The sequence below is a fragment of the Bubalus kerabau genome, chromosome 5 (genome assembly GCF_029407905.1).
Source record: "Bubalus kerabau isolate K-KA32 ecotype Philippines breed swamp buffalo chromosome 5, PCC_UOA_SB_1v2, whole genome shotgun sequence".
Taxonomy (NCBI): Eukaryota; Metazoa; Chordata; class Mammalia; order Artiodactyla; family Bovidae; genus Bubalus; species Bubalus kerabau.
This window is the reverse complement of record NC_073628.1, coordinates 77,474,878-77,494,986: the sequence shown is the minus strand read 5'-3', so window position 1 is coordinate 77,494,986 and position 20,109 is coordinate 77,474,878. Positions and strand designations below refer to the sequence as shown.

The 20,109-nt window shown below is 39.1% G+C and overlaps 1 protein-coding gene across 1 annotated transcript in view; it reads left to right on the top strand.

The window, feature by feature from the left end:
• The window catches only part of EPRS1 (glutamyl-prolyl-tRNA synthetase 1), a 64,170-nt gene that overhangs the window by 25,958 nt on the left and 18,103 nt on the right, over positions 1 to 20,109 (top strand). Inside the window, exons 14-19 of the mRNA XM_055581918.1 lie at positions 2,827 to 2,963; positions 3,962 to 4,169; positions 4,634 to 4,746; positions 6,083 to 6,200; positions 7,205 to 7,555; positions 15,650 to 15,883. Of these exons, the coding sequence (XP_055437893.1) occupies positions 2,827 to 2,963; positions 3,962 to 4,169; positions 4,634 to 4,746; positions 6,083 to 6,200; positions 7,205 to 7,555; positions 15,650 to 15,883 (1,161 nt within the window). The remainder of the gene's footprint in view (positions 1 to 2,826; positions 2,964 to 3,961; positions 4,170 to 4,633; positions 4,747 to 6,082; positions 6,201 to 7,204; positions 7,556 to 15,649; positions 15,884 to 20,109) is intronic.

Sequence of the window (20,109 nt, the reverse complement as noted above, 5' to 3'; positions counted from 1 at the left end):
CCTACGCCTGTTAGTTTGTATCTCTCACTCCCTCACCCCTGTATGTCCTGCCCCTGCCTGTTCTCCACTGGTAACCACTAGTTTGCTGTCTGTGTTTGTGAGTCTGCTTTGTTGTTGTTGTTGTTATATTCACTAGTTTGTTCTGTTTTTTAGATTCCCCATAGAAGTGATATCGCACAGTGTATCACTTTACTTTACTTTGTTTTTATCTGACTTACTTTGCTTAGCGTGATGCCCCTCATGTCCATCCATGTTGCTGCAGATGACAAAATCTTTTCTTTTTTATGACTGAATAGTATTCCTCTGTGTGTGTGTGTGTGTGTGTGTGTGTGTGTGTGTGTGTGTACACACCACATTTTCTTAACCATGCATCTGTTGATGGGCATTTAGGTTGCTTCCATTTCTCTGCAATTGTAAGTGATGCTGCTGTGCACACTGGGGTTCATGTATCTTTTTGAGTTAGTGTTTTGGGTTTTTTTGGATGTACCCAGGAGTGGAATTGCTGAGTCATATGGTAGTTCTATGTTTAGTTTTTGAGAACCCTCCATACTGTTTTCCACAGTGGCCGTACCAATTTACGTTCCCATCAGCAGTGTGCAAGGGCTCTCTTTTTTCCACATACTCGCCAACATTTGCTGTTTGTGTTCTTTTTTTGATGATCGCCATTCTCAAAGGTGTGAGGTGATATCTCATTGTGGTTTTAATTTGTATTTCCCTGATGATTAGTGATATTGAGCATCTTTTCATATACCTGTTGGCCGTTTGCATTTTCTCTTTGGCACAACATCTGTTTGCTTCTTCTGTCCATTTTAAAACTGGCGTTTTTGTTTTCTTGATGTTGGACTGTATGGGCTATTTGAGAATTTGACACTAAGTGAAAAGTAAATGATTTTGTGGATTTCTTACTGAGGAAGTTTATTCTAGTAGTAGTATTAATACTGTCCATAGCACATCACGCAGAACTGTTACACTCAGTTGGTGCCTATTTTTTATTTTGTAGAAATAGCACATTAGTGTATAATAAGAATTTATTTCTTCCTGGAGATTTTACATAATCCTTGCTCTTATCTCTGTATGAAAGCTGAGATACATTTTTTATTAACTGGGTTGCTCACTGTTGCCTTTGCCTTTAAGCCAAAACGTTTGACCTAGTAGTATTGAATCAGAGCTGTGTCCAGAATCTGTCACACAGCCATTGTCTCTGATTTTGAAAACATCAGTGAAGTGAAAATGATACCTATTTGTCTAAATTGTGACTATAAATCTTAAATACAAGTAGCAGACAGTTTCTCTTAGTTAAGCCATGGTTGTTGTCTCACATGGTCATGACTGCTAGGTTGATAATCTTGAAGCAAAAATAGATACTTTTTTTTCCAGTTTTGTGAGTTGTCTATAAATATCCTTGTTATATAATGAAGCTTATATCCGTGGACTAACTCAGTCGTATACTAATCTACCTATAACTATGCTGTGCTCAGAGACTAACTCAGATACAAGAGAATGTACTTCATTGTTGCTGTTTAGTTCCTCAGTTGTGTCCAGCTCTTTGGTATCTCGTGGACTGTGGCCCCCAGGCTCCTCTGTCCATGGGATTTCCCAGGCGAGCATACTGGAGTGGGTTGCCATTTCCTTCTCCAGGGGATATGCTTCATGAAGAGCTATAAATGTTCTGAGTTGTAGCTTTGTGATTGCCTTTCTCTGTATGACATTAGTTTCTTTTAATTTTGAAGACTTTGTTTAATGATATGCCTAATAAGATTTGGGGAATGTGTGTCTCTCTGTGTGTGATTGATTTGGCTTTACCTTTGCCTTTTTTTTTTATCTGATTGGTTCAAGCAGGTGAATGGTGGTTCCTGATATGTCATATCGCCCACTACAGTTAGTTTAAATGTGAAGCCAACTTAATGTTTTAAAATCGAAACAGTGATAATAAAGCTTTTAAGGGTGCTTATTTGTTAAAATGGTAGTTATAGTCAGATAGCTTAGTTAATAGTTAAAGAATACGTAATAATAAAGAATAGGTAATAGTTAAGTAATTGATTAGGAGGCACTGATGACTGTACCACCCAGTTTGACCTGTGGAATTTTCATTATCATTTTCCTCACAAAATGTTCTGTATTTAGCCTGTCAGTATTCTGTTCTGAGCCCAGCATAGCATAAGTTGTTGCAGCATACTGATTTTCCTCAAGGACATTGGTTCATTCAATGAACAGTTATTAAATACTGGTTATTTAAGATTTATTTGAAGGATCTTCTTATACTTTTTTCTTTTGATTTTGCTCAAACAAGAATCTGAAATTTAACCAGTGTAGCATTCTTTTTATTCTGCATGTCTCTTTTCTTCATGTAATACATACTGAAATGGCAGAAAGTGTATCTTTCTTACATGTATACTGCTGTCCTTAAAATTTGTCTCTAAAACGTGAACCGTCTGTTGTTTCCTACTAGGATGACATCTGTTCCTATAGTGTTGTACAGCCACTGATGAGAAATGACTTTTATTTTCCCCTTTGCTGCAAAAGCAGTGAGATTTTGAGTCTAGCTGAGCAGATTCTGGTTGGAGGGACATAGAAAAGTACTGCTTCAGCCCTAAAAACAAAGAATTAGTGTTTTAGGCTGGAAGTAGTCTTGGGGCAGACCACCTCATCTGACTCCATTACATTATTGTGCAGGCATCTGCCCCAGGGTCATTTAACTGGGAATCAGACTGATACAGAGGACTTCTGTTTGTGTGAAGGAATAAAATGAATGAATATAAATTTGCATGTTGAGTTCAGTAGTTGAATGTTTCAACCAACACATTCTCTCTTTTTTTTATCAATCAGAATCCTGATGTTGGCTTGAAGCCTGTGTGGTATAGTTCTAAAGTTTTCATCGAAGGGGCTGATGCAGAGACATTGTCAGAGGGTGAGATGGTTACATTTATAAACTGGGGCAACATCAACATTACTAAAATACACAAGTAAGAACTTTTTGTTTGTTTTCAGATAAATATGGGAGAGAAGTCTGTGATGTTTATTGATTTATTGAAAATTACCTAATTCAGACCCATTCATGATGCTGGCTATTAAATCTCCCCTGCATAGATGCTGCAAATTCTGGACACATTAAGTTTTTTTCCCCATATATGTTTCAGTATATTTATAGAGTATCAGGATATCTTTTGCTTGTGATGTTGGAAATGACTACTATGCTTAGTCACTCAGTCGTGTCCAGTTCTTTGCAACTCTGTAGACTGTAGCCCTCTAGGCTTCTCTGTCCATGGGGATTCTCCAGGCAAGAATACTGGAGTGGGTTCTTATGCCCTCCTCCAGGGGATCTTACCAACCCAGGGATCAAACCCAGGTCTCCTGAATTGCAGGCAGATTCTTTACCATCTGAGCCACCAGGGAAGCCTGAAAATGACTACATGTAGATATAAAAAATAGTTCTACTATTTAGGGCCCCCCTTTTATTATCTAATTCTCAGTATACAATTGCATGATGGGAGAGATCCTTGGAACAGAATTTGTATTATAGCATTCTTTATCCTAAAATCTACTTTAAATTTAATTAGCTTGCCAGTTATTATAGTGGGACATAGTATGTTAAGATTAATTTAGTAGACTGAAATCTCAGTTGTCCCGTCATTACATATATTTCAAGTCATTGCTAAATGTTTTGAAAACAGTATTTTGGCTTTTTTAATGCTTACTTCAGGTGACTTTAAGATTCCTAAACATGTTCATGTTCTTTATTGGATGTATGTGGGTTTGGCACATACTACTATCTTGATAGCAGGGGTTATACTTTATTCATCTCTTAACTAGTTCGTGTCTGGTACCTACCAGAAACTCAGAAAGTGTTTGATTGAAATTTTTCCAAAGAAAATTCCATATTTACTGTAGGCACAGAACAAAATAATGCACTTATGACAGTGAAGGTTTGTTTTCTTAAACTACTTTTCAATCTTATTTTTAGAAGTGCAGAAGGCAAAATTGTATCTCTCGATGCAAAATTGAATTTAGAGAACAAAGACTACAAGAAAACCACTAAGATCACTTGGCTTGCAGAGACCGAACATGCTCTTCCTGTCCCAGCAATCTGCGTCACTTACGAGCACTTGATCACGAAGCCCGTGCTGGGAAAAGATGAGGACTTTAAGCAGTATGTCAACAAAAACAGTAAGGTAGCCTCCTAAAAGAAACCCTATTTCATCTCCCTCTGTGTTAACTTTTCTTTAGAATTAAAAACAAAAAATTTTATTTATTTATTCTTGGCTGTCCTTGGTCTTCATTGCTATGAGGGCTTTTCTCTAGTTGCAGTGAGTGTGAGTGGGGGCTGCTCTGTAGTCGCGGTACGTGGGCTTCTCATTGTGGTGGCTTCTCTTGTTGTGGAGCATGGGCCCTGGGGCACACAGGCTTCAGTAGTTGTGGGACGTGGCCTCAGTAGTTGCGGCTCCCAGGCTCTAGACTCAGTAGCTGTGGTACATGGGCTTAGTTGCTCCAGGGCATGTGTAATCTTCTGGACCAAGAATTGCTCTTGTGTCTGCTGCATTGGCAGGCAGGTTCTTATCCACTGTACCACCAGGAAAAAGCCCAGTGCTCTGATAATTTTAAGACAGTGTATTTTGGCCTAATATCATCTTTACAGCATGAAGAACTAATGCTGGGGGATCCCTGCCTTAAGGATTTGAAAAAAGGAGACATTATACAACTCCAGAGAAGAGGCTTCTTCATATGTGATCAACCATATGAACCCGTTAGGTAAATCAATTAACCAGACATTTAAATGAAAATGCTTTAAGTTCTTAGAGTAAATAATATTTCAGAAGTTGAAGTGCCACTAAAATAATGTACCTGACATTATTCCCTGTTCCTGTTTCATTTGTTACTCTGTATTTTTTTTAGACTTTATTGTAACAAGTGTTAACATTGAAATAGCATAATATTAACAACTTTTACTTCTAAAACTAAACCATCTTACAATACATCTTCATGTGGTCCAAGTAAAAATAAAAAATTTCAGTGTTATCTTTGGATTAAATTATAACTTAACTACCTTTTCTTTATTGTGTGTTTTGATTAGGTATATTGTAAAATATAAATAGTGCAACAGGGCCCAGAGGAATGGGAGACTGGAAAGTGATAAAGAGTACAAAGTTTCTTTTTAGGGCGATGTAAATGTTTTAAAATTAGATATTAGTGATGGTTGCACATACGTAGCCATTGAATTGTATATTTTCAAACAGTGGATTTTTTGGTATGTGAATTACATCTTGGTAAGGCCATATTAATGGCAGCCCACTCCAGTATTCTTGCCTGGAGAATCCCATGGACAGAGGAGCCTAGAAGGCTACAGTCCATGGTGTCACTAAGAGTCAGACACGACTGAGCGACTTCACTTTCACTTTTCACTTTCATGAATTGGAGAAGGAAATGGCAACCCGCTCCAGTGTTCTTGCCTGGAGAATCCCAGGGACAGAGGAGCCTGGTGGGCTGCTGTCTATGGGGTCACACAGAGTCGGACATGACTGAAGCGACTTAGCAGCAGCAGCAAGGACAATTAAAATATACTGAAGAAATATATAGGATTCTGTTGTTACCAAATTCTCTTATTTTTACTCTGTGGCCTTTACTATAAAATTTGAAATTTTTTTCTTTTGCATGTGGATAGTCTTAGGGGTGGTGGATTCTGCTAATTACTGTACCCTTTAGAATTGAGAAATTCTAATAAAATAAATGTTTTATAGAAATTCTTCTGCTTATAAGCAGATTAGTTGTGGTATGTGTATGCATTTCCTTTAAATCAAGAGTGAGACATGAATATCCACTAATGCCATTTCTGGTGGCCAGAGTAGATATACCTTTGTCCTGGACTTATTTAGCAGGTTTATATCCATGAAAGTTCATAAATTGAAAGTTTATGATTAGCACTGTCAATTTTTATTTATATGTTTGTTTTTAAACTACTCTGAAGAAACTCGGATGTGAATAAGAGAATGGACTTATACTTTGAAAAGCATTAACAGTGCCATTGTATTAATCCAGGAATTCACTTGCTGTTCAGATAAACTTTTTTGTTCCTTCATTTTCTTTTTAGTCCATATAGCTGCATAGAAGCCCCATGCATTCTGATATACATTCCTGATGGACATACGAAGGAAATGCCAACATCTGGGTCAAAGGAAAAGACCAAAGTGGAAACAGCAAAGAATGAGGCAAGTAATTGACTTCTATGGATATGTGTCTAATCAGTGATCCTAGGATTTAGACTTTATTTCTTTTTCTTTGCTTTTAAATAAACTCTTTAATATATATATAATATAAATATAGAAAAGTATGCAGATTATAAATGTTAACCTTTTAAAAAAGTAGAAGCCTTAAGTGTTATAACTAACTCAGGGTTGCACTGCTAGTGTGCTGGTGCTAGCGGGGGTTTACTCTCAGATTTGGTGGGTGTGTTATAATTTCCTGGGCTTCCCTGATACCTCAGTTGGTAAAGAATCCGCCTGTAATGCAGGAGACCCTGCTTTGATTCCTGGGTTGGGAAGATCTGCTGGAGAAGGGATGGGCTACCCACTCCAGTATTCTCGGGCTTCCCTTGTGGCTCAGCTGGTAAAGAATCCGCCTACAATGCGGGAGACTTGGGTTTGATCCCTGGATTGGGAAGATCCCCTGGAGAAGGGAGCGGCTACCCACTCCAGTATTCCGGCCTGAAGAATTCATGGACTGTGTAGTCCACGGGGCCGCAAAGAGTCAGACGTGACTGAGTGACTTTCACTTTCACTTTCTCATTTCTTTAGTCTCCTAATGGTAAAGATTTACGTTCAGGTTTTTACTATGATGAAAAACACTTCGTGAATATCTGTGTACCTCTACCTTTGTTTATTCCTGTTACTTTTTATTAGGATTATTTTTGTTTGTTTGTTTTTTTAAGGAATGAGATTGTTCATTTGAACTTTGAGAAAAAAAGTTTTTTGATCGCATCACGTGGCTTGCAGGATCTAAGTACCGTGATCAGAGATTGAATTCAGGTCCCCTGTAGTGGAAGCACAGAGTCCTAACCACTGGACCACCAGGGAATTCCCTAAACAGTTTAAAGAGATTAGCATTTTAAAATTGTGTGTTTAGCTTAAAATATTATAAAGTAGTTTGATAAAATTTTGTGTAAAGATATTTAATACAAATTAATAATTTTATTTTTGGTTTTCTGCATCTGTAGGCATCTCTCAAGACAAGATCGGCCCCTTCTTTGAGTACATGTGCTACGTCTGAGGATTCCTTGGTCCTTTACAACAGAGTCGCTGCCCAAGGTGACGTGGTTCGTGAATTAAAAGCCAAGAAAGCCACAAAGGAAGATATAGATGCAGCTGTAAAACAGCTTTTGGCTTTGAAGGCTGAATATAAGGAGAAAACTGGCCAGGAATATAAGCCTGGAAATCCTCCCGCTGCAGTAGGACAGAATATTTCTTCTAAATCATCATCAAATATTGTGGAAAGTAAATCTCTGTATGATGAAGTTGCTGCACAAGGAGAATTGGTTCGTAAACTGAAAGCCGAGAAAGCCCCTAAGGTCAGTATCCTGGAAGGAGTTTATACACGTTGTCGGTAACCTTATAAGGTCCAGCAATTTGGCCAGTCCCATTTTCTCATAAGAGGTATTGTCTATAGACTGTCTGATTCAGTATTTTGATGTAACAGTCAACGTTTACTGATGCATGCTTGTGCCAGGCTCTGGAAATATTGATGAGACACAGCTGACCATCTAGAGGGGGAACTGGGCTGAAGAAGAACCTTACACAGACTGTAATCCTGGGTGGTATATGTAAATTGCTCTCAGAAGTGTCTGTGGCTGTAAGTGGCAGGGAAAGAAACAGAAAAAATATTGAAACCAGTCCTGAAGTAGAAGAAGCCCTTTAAGATGAATGACTTTCAGAGGAGGTACTCTTAAGTCTAGGTCTGTGGTTCTCAAGCTTTATTGTACATCAGAATTATTGGAGAGCTCGCTCAAACACAGGTTGCTGGGCTCCACCTCTCGAGTGTCAACTCCAGTAAGTCCAGAGTGTGCAGAGGTTATGCATTTGTAAAAAGTTGTCCAGGTGATATTGATGCTGCTGTCCTGGGACTGGATATAGAAGATAGCACAAGCAAAAGTTCAGGGTGCATGCAGGGAATAAAGAATTGTCTGTTGGTGACTATTTCAGATTTTTTGTAGGGGAGTCCTCAAGTGATACCACATTTTGACTGAAGTATACATTTCATTGGGCTTCCCTGGTGGCTTAGTAGTCAAGAATCCACCTGCTAATGCAGGAGACATGAATTCGATCCCTGGTTCAGGAAGATCCCCTGGAGAAGAAAATTGCAACCCATTCCAGTATTCTTGCCTGGGAAACCCCATGGACAAAGGAGCCTGGCAGGCTACAGTCAGGACTTGGAAAAGAATTGGACGCCACTGAGCGACTAAACAACACCAATACATTTCATTTCATTTCAGTAATATCTTTAGGCAAAACATTTAGCCAAGTGGGTGGTAGCACTGATTTTGGAACAGGATTGCTTGCTCAAAATAAGAGACAAAAAGAATGGCATCTGTGATAGAAAAATCATGTTTAACAATCAGGATATGTAGTTTCTATACTCAGAAAGTAACGAGATATAAAATATCAAGTTAATAGTACTGTAACTGGATAAGCTACCAAAAATTGTAGAATCTGGGTTGTGGCATGAACATGGAGAGATGTGATGAACCACTGGGCCTGACTTAACGTAACTGGAGATTTGTTCTAAAATGCTCCTGGGAATCTGTTGTCTCATCAGCGTCCTGGGCTTGGGTTGGAGAATGAGTGATTTGCGGTTGTAAATTCCTCACATCATTAACGAGTTTTTCTGCCTCTGACTGGAGACCTTGTACCCTAAGAGTCTTTCATGTGTGGACCTTTGCCTTCTGGTGAGGAGAGAAAATGCTTTGGGGAGATCTTGGGGCTTTGCTCCAACAGTTATTGTTGATATTTTCCTGTCTCTCTCACTGTGAAGTATGAGAAAGTTTTTCTCTTTAATTAGCCTGTTGAAGCTCTGCAGAACTGTGATGCTCTAAAACAGCTTTGCTTCAAGGAGTGAAGGCTGATGTATTGTTGGGGATATAAATCCTTGCTATTTCCTGTCTTGTGGTGAGGTTAGGAGCATTTTGTACTTTTTGTGTATCTCATTTACTAAGCATGGTCCCCTTTCTAGATGTAATTTGAGGGGAAGGACTTTGATCTTTAAATTCCTTCATTCTTAGTAGAATACATTGATATCCTGGGCTGATTTTTAGTTAGTTGCTTATATGTGGGGTAGTAACAACAGCAGCAAGCGTATTGGGTTGGCCAAAAAGTTCATTCGAGGTGGTCCATACCATCCGAATGAACTTTTTGGCCAACTCAGTACTTAAAGTAGCAGCAACTATGTCTCCCATCTTGTTGGCTTAATGGACTACATCCATTGAACAGCACTGTTACGAAAAGCCAGCCTGTGGGTCGAAAAAGCACCTAAATTTCTTTGGAAATTGGGGAGGTACTTTGACTACATATTTTTTGATAATTATAAGTGTGGTACTGCATCTTACTTCACTGTAGTTTGCATATTGAATGCCTACAGTGTACCCTGTTTCAAAATGTTACTTATATATATATTTTTCTCTAAATGCTGAAAGTAGTAAATTGCTCTTTTTCCTAGAGAACCAACTCAATTACTAGGAATGGAAATATTGTAGAGACTCTTATCTGGCAAGGCGCACTCTGCACTGATGCTATTTTTGCATTTAATCCTCACAACAACCTTGTCCAATAATATTCAAATAATATTCCTTTTTTTTATTTGTTGGTTTTAGTAGCCAATGAGAAACTGCTTCCTGCAGTGAACATAAAAGTAACTTTGTGAAGTTTGCGAAGCCTAGATTCCAAGTTACTTCCAGTTCAGTTCAGTTCAGTCGCTCAGTCGTGTCCGACTCTTTGCGACCCCATGAATCGCAGCACGCCAGGCCTCTCTGTCCATCACCAACTCCCAGAGTTCACCCAAACTCATGTCCATTGAGGTCGGTGATGCCATCCAGCCATCTCATCCTCTGTCGTCCCCTTCTCCTCCTGTCCCCAATCCCTCCCAGCATCAGGGTCTTTTCCAATGAGTCAACTCTTCGCATGAGGTGGCCAAAGTATTGGAGTTTCAGCAGTTAGAGGCATTCTAAGCACCCGTGGAGGGTGGGGGTCATGGTTTCACTAGTTTGTTACTATTCATTAAGCAAGCCTATGCTGGTTTTACATTCGTGATTTGTCTAAGCCTCTTAATCATACATTTCCCACAGAAGTAGTTTTTTAACCATGTCATGTTACCACTCAAGTAAGGAAAGTGGTCAGCTGCGGCTGAGGTTTTATAGTTACAGGTTTCCACGAGAGTTTCTTTCTCTGTTTCTCCCACCCCCTTTTCTGCTTCACGATCAGATTGGTGATTCTGTGTAAGAACCTTTAGGCATGAAGGCAGAATATTAGCGTAACGCGGGCAAAGAATAAAAACCTTCACGTTCACCCTCAGCTCCCCTTCCAGTCCACCTTGTGCTCCTCTTTGCTCTTCCTCCTGCCCAGTAGGCTTCTGTGTTAAAGTGGTGGATCGGGCAGATAGCATGTGAGGTGAAATTCAGGATACGCCCAAGATTTCATAGCTCTGACTGCTGAGTTACTTTCATAGTTAAGGTCACTTTTCAGATTTTACATATTAACTTTTAAAAGTTTTAAAGCCGCAGGTCCAAAAAATAAAGTTTTGATTTAAACAGATTTCTCTGGTCTGAAATCTGAGTGAAACGTTTTGAACTGAAATAATACCTTATGGAACAATTTGAACAAATCTTTTGGCCAACCCAATATTTTTTGAAATGGGAGTCAGGAACTGGTAAATCAAAGTTTTTATGGAATACTTGTGACACTGGAGGACAGGGCTTGCCAAGCTGACCTACACTGTGTTTTGTGAGCGAAACATCATTGGAACACAACCACACTTACTAGTTTACATATTTTGTCTATGGCTGTTTTATGCTGTAATTCCAGAGTTGAATAGTTGCAGCAGACTTGCAAAGCCTTAAATATTTACTGTCTGGCCCATGCCCTTTATTGCAAAAGTTTTCTGATCTATCCCTTAGAAGAGTTTTCAGAACATTTATAGTTAAGGATTTGTAAAATTGGAGTAATAAATGACAGCAAAATCAGATGACTACTACATTAAATATAAATGATAATTCACAGGACTTCTGTGACAGTCCAGTGGTTAGAAGACTTCACCTGCTAGTGCAGGCTGTGTGGGTTTGATCCCTGGTCAGAGAGCTAAGATTTCACATGCTCAGGGTCAAAAAACAGAGCATAAAAAACAAGCAAATTGTAACATTCAATAAAGACCTAAAAAATGGTCCACATAAAAAAATTCTTAAAAATAATTCATAATTGTCTGGTCTTGTTAAACCTCGCCTATGTGGTGTGGGTGATCGGAGAAGGCAATGGCACCCCACTCCAGTACTCTTGCCTGGAAAATCCCACGGACGGAGGAGCCTGGTAGGCTGCAGTCCATGGGGTCGCTAAGAGTCGGACACGACTGAGCGACTTCACTTTAACTTTTCACTTCATGCATTGGAGAAGGAAATGGCAACCCACTCCAGTGTTCTTGCCTGGAGAATCCCAGGGACGGGGGAGCCTAGTGGGCTGCCGTCTATGGGGTCGCACAGAGTCGGACACGACTGAAGCGACTTAGCAGCAGCAGCAGCAGCAGCATGTGGTGCGGGTGATGGTCACCCTTTACTTCTGGAGTTGTAGCATTTTGATTCACAGTACCTTGTATTTAAAAAGTATTTTTTAAACCTTTTTTTCCCACTGATCATTGAGGTGCTAAGGCCATTTTGAAAGGTTCTATTCTTGCTAATTTTTGTTGTTGCTGTTCTTACTGTTTTAAAATCGGTTAACTTTTTATTAAAGTTCCCCACTTTTCCCATGGGGAAATGTTTCCATCAAGTGGCTGCTGCAAAAATAGTTTGTGTACTTCTCATATGTTCCAACCAGCTGTGTTCTCATCCACTTTGTCCATTTTCAGTCATATTTTAATATCCTACTCTCAGGGTTGTTTTTACTTCCTCAAATTCCCATCTTAAACCTTTACTGAAGGTTTTTCAGTAGGCTGTTTTCTTATTTATTTGCCTCAGCAATTATTTATTGAAAACTTTTTTTGTCTGTGTTGGCACATTAAGTAAGTTTAGAACAGTCTTTGTCCATTAAAGACTTAAAATCTGCTAACAAGTGCTTATTACATTATGCTGTTGTATAGTCGTGTACTGAGTAGTATCATCCAATTCTGCTTTGTAAATGTCTTTTAATGCAGAAAATTAAAATATTAAAAGAAATTATTTTTTTCTCATTCTGTGAGACATATTCAAGTAACAATCACAGATCTCTTTTAAAAAAGCGGTTTTTGTGGCACATTAGCAGGATTCAGTTCAGTTCAATTCAGTTGCTCAGTCGTGTCTGACTGTTTGTGACCCTATGAACTGCAGCACGCCAGGCCTCTCTGTCCATCACCAACTCCTGGAGTCCACCTAAACTCAGGTCCATTGAGTCCATGATGCCATCCAACCATCTCATCCTCTGTCATCCCCTTCTCCTCCTGCCCTCAATCTTTCCCAGCATCAGGGTCTTGTCATGAGTCAACTCTTGGCATCAGATGGCCAAAGTACTAGAGTTTCAGCTTCAGCATCAGTCCTTCCAATGAACACCCAGGACTGATCTCCTTTAGGATGGACTGGTTGGATCTCCTTGCAGTCCAAGGGACTCTCACGAGTCTTCTCCAACACCACAGTTCAAAAGCATCAATTCTTTGGTGCCCAGCTTTCTTTATAGTCCAACTCTCACATCCATACATGACCACTGGAAAAATCATAGCCTTGATTAGACGGACCTTTGTTGGTAAAGTAATGTCTCTGCTTTTTAATATGCTGTCTAGGTTGGTTATAACTTTCCTTCCAAGGAGTAAGCGTCTTTTAATTTCATGGCTGCAGTCACCATCTGCAGTGATTTTGCAGCCCCCCCAAATATAGTCTCTCACTGTTTCCACTGTTTCCCCATCTATTTACCATGAAGTGATGGGACCAGATGCCATGATCTTAGTTTTCTGAATGTTGAGCTTTAAGCCAACTTTTCCACTCTCCTCTTTCATCAAGATGCTCTTTAGTTCTTCTTCAGTTTTCTGCGATAAGAGTGGTGTCATCTGCATATGTGAGGTTATTGATATTTCTCCTGGCAATCTTGATTCCAGCTTGTGTTTTTTCCAGCCCAGCGTTTCTCATGATGTACTCTGCATATAAGTTAAATAAGTAGGGTGACAATATACAGCCTTGATGTACTCCTTTTCCTATTTGGAACCAGTCTGTTGTTCCATGTCCAGTTCTAACTGTTGCTTCCTGACCTGCATACAAATTTCTCAAGAGGCAGGTCAGGTGGTCTGGTATTCCCATCTCTTGAAGAATTTTCCACAGTTTATTGTGATCCACACAGTCAAAGACTTTGGCCTAGTCAATAAAGCAGAAATAGATGTTTTTCGGGAACTCTCTTGCTTTTTAGCAGGATTAAAATTACCTTTTAAATTTAGATCACTGTCTCATATTTTCTGTCATGTGATGAATACTATAGTGCTTAAGATCAAGACTCTAGAACAGCAGTCCCCAACCTTTTTAGCACCAGGGACTGTTCATGGAAGACAATTTTTCCATGGACTGGGGGGTGGGGGGATGGTTTCAAGATGATTCAAGCACATTACGTTTATTGTGCACTTTATTATTATTACATCAGTTCCACCTCAAATTATCAGGCATTAGATTCTGGAGTTTGGGGATCCTTGTGTCTAGAGTAAACCCTAGATTAAAATTCTCACTCTACCACTTACTGTGTAACTTCGGGTATGGTCCCTAATCTTTCTAAACTTTTATTTATTTATTTTTTTTAAATGGATGAGGATTGTTTAGAGAATTAACTAAGATGGTCCATTAAAAGTGCTTAGCATCGTTATCTGGTACAGAGTAAATAGGCCATAAAATGATGATGACTTGTTTTATGCTTCTAATTCTTTTTCTCTCAAGAATCTTTGGTTACCTTCTAAATCATCAGAAAAGACTGCATAGCAAGTAGTATGATTTCACCCTGTTTCGAAAAATAATCTGAGTAGATTATTTAGATATCTAGAATATTCCATTTCCTAATTGGAGAGGTATATATAATTTGGTCTTTTAGAATATTTCATTCAGTAATGAAGTGGTTTGCCCATACTAATTTTCTCCTTTGCCACACATGTGTTTTTTCCTTTGTGAAATGTGTGCCATCTGACTTCAAACTGTTATCAGCACCTGCTTATAGTGTAAAAATGGAATTTCTTTCAGATAGGCGTCTTTTTGTAGAAATGGTTGCAGGGAAGTCCCTTAACTTTTTCTCTATGTTCTTTCATTTAGCTGATGAAAGATTCTTTTTTTCTCAGTTCTGATATGTCTGATTAACTCTCTGTCTTTTTTCTTAGACAGATAGATTTTGCTTTGAAAACACTTTCAGTTCTAAAGATGGTATAAACAAGAGACAGGTCAGAAATACAAATCAGACAACCAGCTCTTTGCAGTTTCTCCTTTTACCCTCTTCTGTGACACCTGCTGCGGCACTATAACAGGCAGGAAAGTTGTATCATAAATAGCTGGACAAGGAAATGTCATTTGATATTTTGCTGATGCAAATTCTTTGAAGATATATGGGTTCTTCCTGTGTCTCTTTGACCCCATCTTAGCATTCTTTCTGTTTCTCTTGGGTTCTTCTTAGCTATTTGGAGCATTGTTAGGATTTAGCAGTAAAACTTGCATAAGCTAATTGGGAGACACTTTTTCGGTTTTGATTCTTCGGCTTTCCAGTGGTAGAGTATGCAGTATAAGTATGTAGTACAGTCTGTGGTTAGATGGTGTCTCTATTCAGGTGCAGTGTCCAGCTTGGCTTGCGTTGATGTTCTCTGCTGAAGTCACAAGAATCTTCATTTTGGCTGAGTGTTTCATTCTTCTTCATCATAATTAAGTTGAAGTATCAGAGGCTGATATGTATATGAAGTGAATATCTAAAACCTCAACATACACTCTCATTTCATTGTAAATTTTTAAGAGTGATGTAGTTATTCTTTAGGTGAGCTCAGAGTGTGGGTTTTTTCTAGTGGTATATTTTGTGTCTGTTTAATGGGCTGAAGAAAATAAGAATTTGTACAGGCAAATTCTGATTTTGTAAATTCTGACTCCACTATTTACAGTCCCAGGACTTGGAAGCTGACAGTTTGCTTGGATGTTCTCTACTTTGTCTGTTTACATATATGAAGTTAAACGTTACAGTAGTATACGTGTATGTACATTTATGTTTATTTTTATGATTTGTATATAGGTTTATGATACTTATATTTTTAACTTTTCTTTAGCTTTGATGTGTTACTTTAGGCTGATTATTTGACTCCTTTGTGCTTGCATTTCTTCATGATGATTATTTACAGGGATATTTTGGCAGTAATTAATGATTTTTAATATTAATTGAAATTTTCAGAAATTTCAGAAAGCATTAAATATTTGTCTTTTTTGCCCCTTTTCTCATAGGCTAAAGTAAATGAAGCTGTAGAATGCTTACTGTCCCTAAAAGCTCAGTATAAAGAAAAAACTGGGAAGGAGTATGTTCCTGGTCAGCCCCCATCATCTCAAAGTTCAGATTCAAGTCCACCCAGAAGCTCTGAGCCTAGTGGTCCAGAAACACCAGAAGCCAAACTACTTTTTGACAAAGTAGCTTCTCAAGGAGAAGTAGTTCGAAAACTTAAAGCTGAAAAAGCTTCTAAGGTTGGTGTGGTATTATTATGTTTGTGTGTTTTTGTTTTGTACACTACAGGCTACTTTCTTTGGAACGCTTTCTGCCCAAAAAACCTGGTTAACCTCTACTCTTAATGTCAGTTCTCAACTCTTTTATCTTGCCTTTTAGGGAATCGTTTGTTGATCCTTTTCCCACCAACTAGGGTTGACTGGACACGCTCATAGAACTCTGCTCTTCTCTGACAAAACACTTCAGTTCGGTTCAGTCACTCAGTTGTGTCCGACTCTTTGCAACCCCTCTGACTACAGCATGGCAGGCTTCCCTGTCCATCACTAACTCTCAGAGCCTACTCAAACTCTGTCCATTGCATCGGTGAAGCCATCCAACCATCTCATCCTCTGTCGTCCACTTCTTTTCCCACCTTCAATCTTTCCCAGCATCAGGGTCTTTTCCAATGAGTTGGTTCTTTGCATCAGGTGGCCAAAGGATTGGAATTTTAGTCCAAGGGACTAGCAAGAGTCTTCTCCAACACCATAGTTCAAAAGCATTCTTTGGCACTCAGCTTGCTTTATAATCCAACTCTCACATCCATACATACTACTGGAAAAACCGTAGCTTTGACTAGATGGACCTTTGTTGGTAAAGTACTGTCTCTGCTTTTTAATATGCTGTCTAGGTTCAGTTCAGTCGCTCAGTTGTGTCTGACTCTTTAAGACCCCATGGACTGCAGCACGCCAGGCCTCCCTGTCCATCACCAACTCCTGGAGTTTACCCAAATTCATGTCCATTGAGTCGGTGGTGCCATCCAACCATCTGATCCTCTGTCGTCCCCTTTTCCTCTTTGCCTTCAATCTTTCCCAGCATCAGGGTCTTTTCAAATGAGTCAGCTCTTCACATCAGGTTGCCAAAGTATTGAAGTTTCAGCTTCAACATCAGTCCTTCCAATGAACACCCAGGACTGATCTCCTTTAGGATGGACTGGTTGGATCTCCTTACAGTCCAAGGGACTCTCAAGAGTCTTCTCCAACACCACAGTTCAAAAGGATCAATTCTTTGGTGCTCAGTTTTCTTTATAGTCCAACTCTCATATCCATACGTGACCACTGGAAAAACCATAACCTTGACTCAACGGACCTTTGTTGACAAAGTAATGTCTCTTCTTTTTAAAATGCTGTCTAGGTTGGTCATAGCTTTTCTTCCAAGGAGCAAGCGTCTTTTAATTTCAGGGCTGGAGTCACCATTTGCAATGATTTTAGAGCCCGAAAAAATAAAGTCTCTCACTGTTTCCACTGTTTCCCCATTTGTTTCCCATGAAGTGATGAAACCGGATGCCATGATCTTAGTTTTCTGAATGTTGAGCTTTAAGCCAACTTTTCCACTCTCCTCTTTCATTTTCATCAAGAGGCTCTTTAGTTTCTTCACTTTCTGCAATAAGGGTGGTGTCATCTACATATCTGAGGTTATTGATATTTCTCCCGGCAATCTTGATTCCAGCTCGTGCTTCTTATATTCCAGTGTTTCTCATGATGTCCTGTGCGTATAAGTTCAAAAAGCAGGGTGACAATATCTAGCCTTGATGTACTCCTTTCCCAATTTGGTACCAGTCTGTTGTTCCATGTCCAGTTCTAACTGTTGCTTCCTGACCTGCATACAGATTTCTCAGGAGGCAGGTGAGGTGGTTTGGTATTCCCATCTCTTTAAGAATTTTCCATAGTTTGTTTTGATCCACACAGTCAAAGGCTTTGTCATAGTCAATAAAGTAAAAGTAGATATTTTTCTGGAACTCTCTTGCTTTTTTGATCATCCAACAGATGTTGGCAATTTGATCTCTGATTCCTCTGCCTTTTTGAAATCCATCTTGAACATCTGGAAGTTCATGGTTCACATACTATTGAAGCCTGGCTTGGAGAATTTTGAGCATTACTTTGCTAGCGTGTGAGACGAGTACAGTTGTGCGGTAGTTTGAGCATTCTTTGGCATTATTTTTCTTTGGGATTGGAATGAAAACTGACCTCTTCCAGTCCCGTGGCCACTGCTGAGTTTTCCAAATTTGCTGGCATATTGAATGCAGCACTTCCACAGCATCATCTTTCAGGATTTGAAATAGCTCAACTGGAATTCCATCACCTCCACTAGCTTTGTTCAAAATGATGCTTCCTAAGGTCCACTTGACTTTGCATTCCAGGATGTCTGGCTCTAGGTAAGTGATCACAGCATCGTGGTTATCTGGGTTATGAAGATCTTTTTTGTGTAGTTCTTCTGTGTAGTCTTGCCACCTCTACTTAATATCTTCTGCTTCTGTTAGGTCCATACCAGTTTTGTCCTTTATTGTGCTCATCTTTGGATGAAATGTCCCCTTGGTATCTCTAATTTTCTTGAAGATATCTCTAGTTGTTCCCATTCTGTTGTTTTCCTCTTTTTCTTTGCATTGATTGCTGAGGAAGCATTTCTTATCTCTCCTTGCTTTTCTTTGGAACTCTGCATTCAGATGCTTATATCTTTACTTTTCTCCTTTGTCTTTAGCTTCTCTTCTTTTCTCAGCTATTTGTAAGGCCTCCTCAGACAACCATTTTGCCTTTTTGCATTTCTTTTTCTTGGGGATGGTCTTGATCACTGCCTCCTGTACAGTGTTGCGAACCTCCGTCCATAGTGTTCAGGCACTCTCTCAGATCTAATCCCTTGAATCTGTTTGTCACTTCCACTGTATAATCATAAGGGATTTGATTTAGGTCATACCTGAATGATGTAGTGGTTTTCCCTCCTTTCTTAAGTTTAAGTCTGAATTTGGCTATAAGGAGTTCATGATCTGAGCCACAGTCAGTTCCTGGTCTTCCTTTTGCTGACTGTATAGAGTCTCTTCATCTTTGGCTGCAAAGAATATATTCAGTCTGATTTCGGTATTGACCATCTGGTGATGTCCATGTATAGAGTCTTCTCTTGTGTTGTTGGAAGAGGGTGTTTGCTATGACCAGCGCATTCTCTTGGCAAAAGTCTGTTAACCCTTGACCTGCTTCATTTTGTTCCAAGGACAAATTTGCCTGTTATTCCGGGTAGCTCTTGACTTCCTACTTTTGCATTCCAGTCCCCTATAATGAAGAGGACATCTTTTTGGGGTGTTAGTTCTAGAAGGTCTTGTAGGTCTTTGTAGAACTGTTTAACCTCAGCTTCTTTACTATTCGGCTCATAGACTTGGATTTCTTTGATATTGATTGGTTTGCTTTGGAAATGAACAGAGATCCTTCTGTCATTTTTGAGATTGCATCCAGGTACTGCATTTTGGACTCTTTTGTTGATCATGATGGCTACTCCATTTCTTCTAAAGGATTCTTGCCCACAGGAGTAGATATAATTGTCATCTGAGTTAAATTCACCCATTCCAGTCCATTTTAGTTCACTCATTCCTAAAATGTCAGTGTTCACTCTTCCCATCTCCTGTTTGACCACTTCCGATTTGCCTTGATTTATGGACCTAATATTGCAGGTTCCAATGGAGTATTGGACTTTACTTTCATCATCCATCACATCCACAACTTAAACATACTATATTTTAATTATTGTCTCTCTTGGCTGTAAGAATAGAGGCCTGTGTCTATCAGTGCCTGGCATAGTGGAGACCCTCGATGCATACTCTTTGTGTGACTCATGTCCCTAAAGCTCTGTCAGTCTCAAATGGCAGCTTTTACTTTGAACTTTTGGGGTAGTTTGCGCTTGTCGTATTATACCATGGGAGGAGGATTTTTTGGTACAAATTCACATGAGTGGAAAACAATCATTACAGGTTTTGAAGTTTAACCAGTAATATAGAAGCTTGATTACTGTCATTTTTATAATTGTGCAGTGTTCAACTTCTGTCCCTTAAAGACTCATATTAAATTGCAGAATACGTGTTATATCTAGTGCTTTCCAGTAGAACTTTCTGAAATGATAGAAATGTCTTCTAACTGTTCTGTCCAGTACCGTAGTCACTGGCCTCTGGAACCGTTGAGCAGTTGAAATGGGGCTGTTGTGACTGAGGAATTGAATTTTAAGTTTTATTTACTTTAATTTAAATTTAAGTAGCTGCATGTGGTTAGTGACTGTTCTTTAAACAGAGCAATTATAGTACAATTTTTTAGTAACTTTTCCAGTTCTGTCTCTACTTACCATGTTCTCATATTCATTTCAATAGTTAGTATATTTAACATATACTAACCGCTAGCCCGTACCCCTCTGCCTTTGTGTTTTCAGATCTGCTTGTAAAACACTGGACATCGGT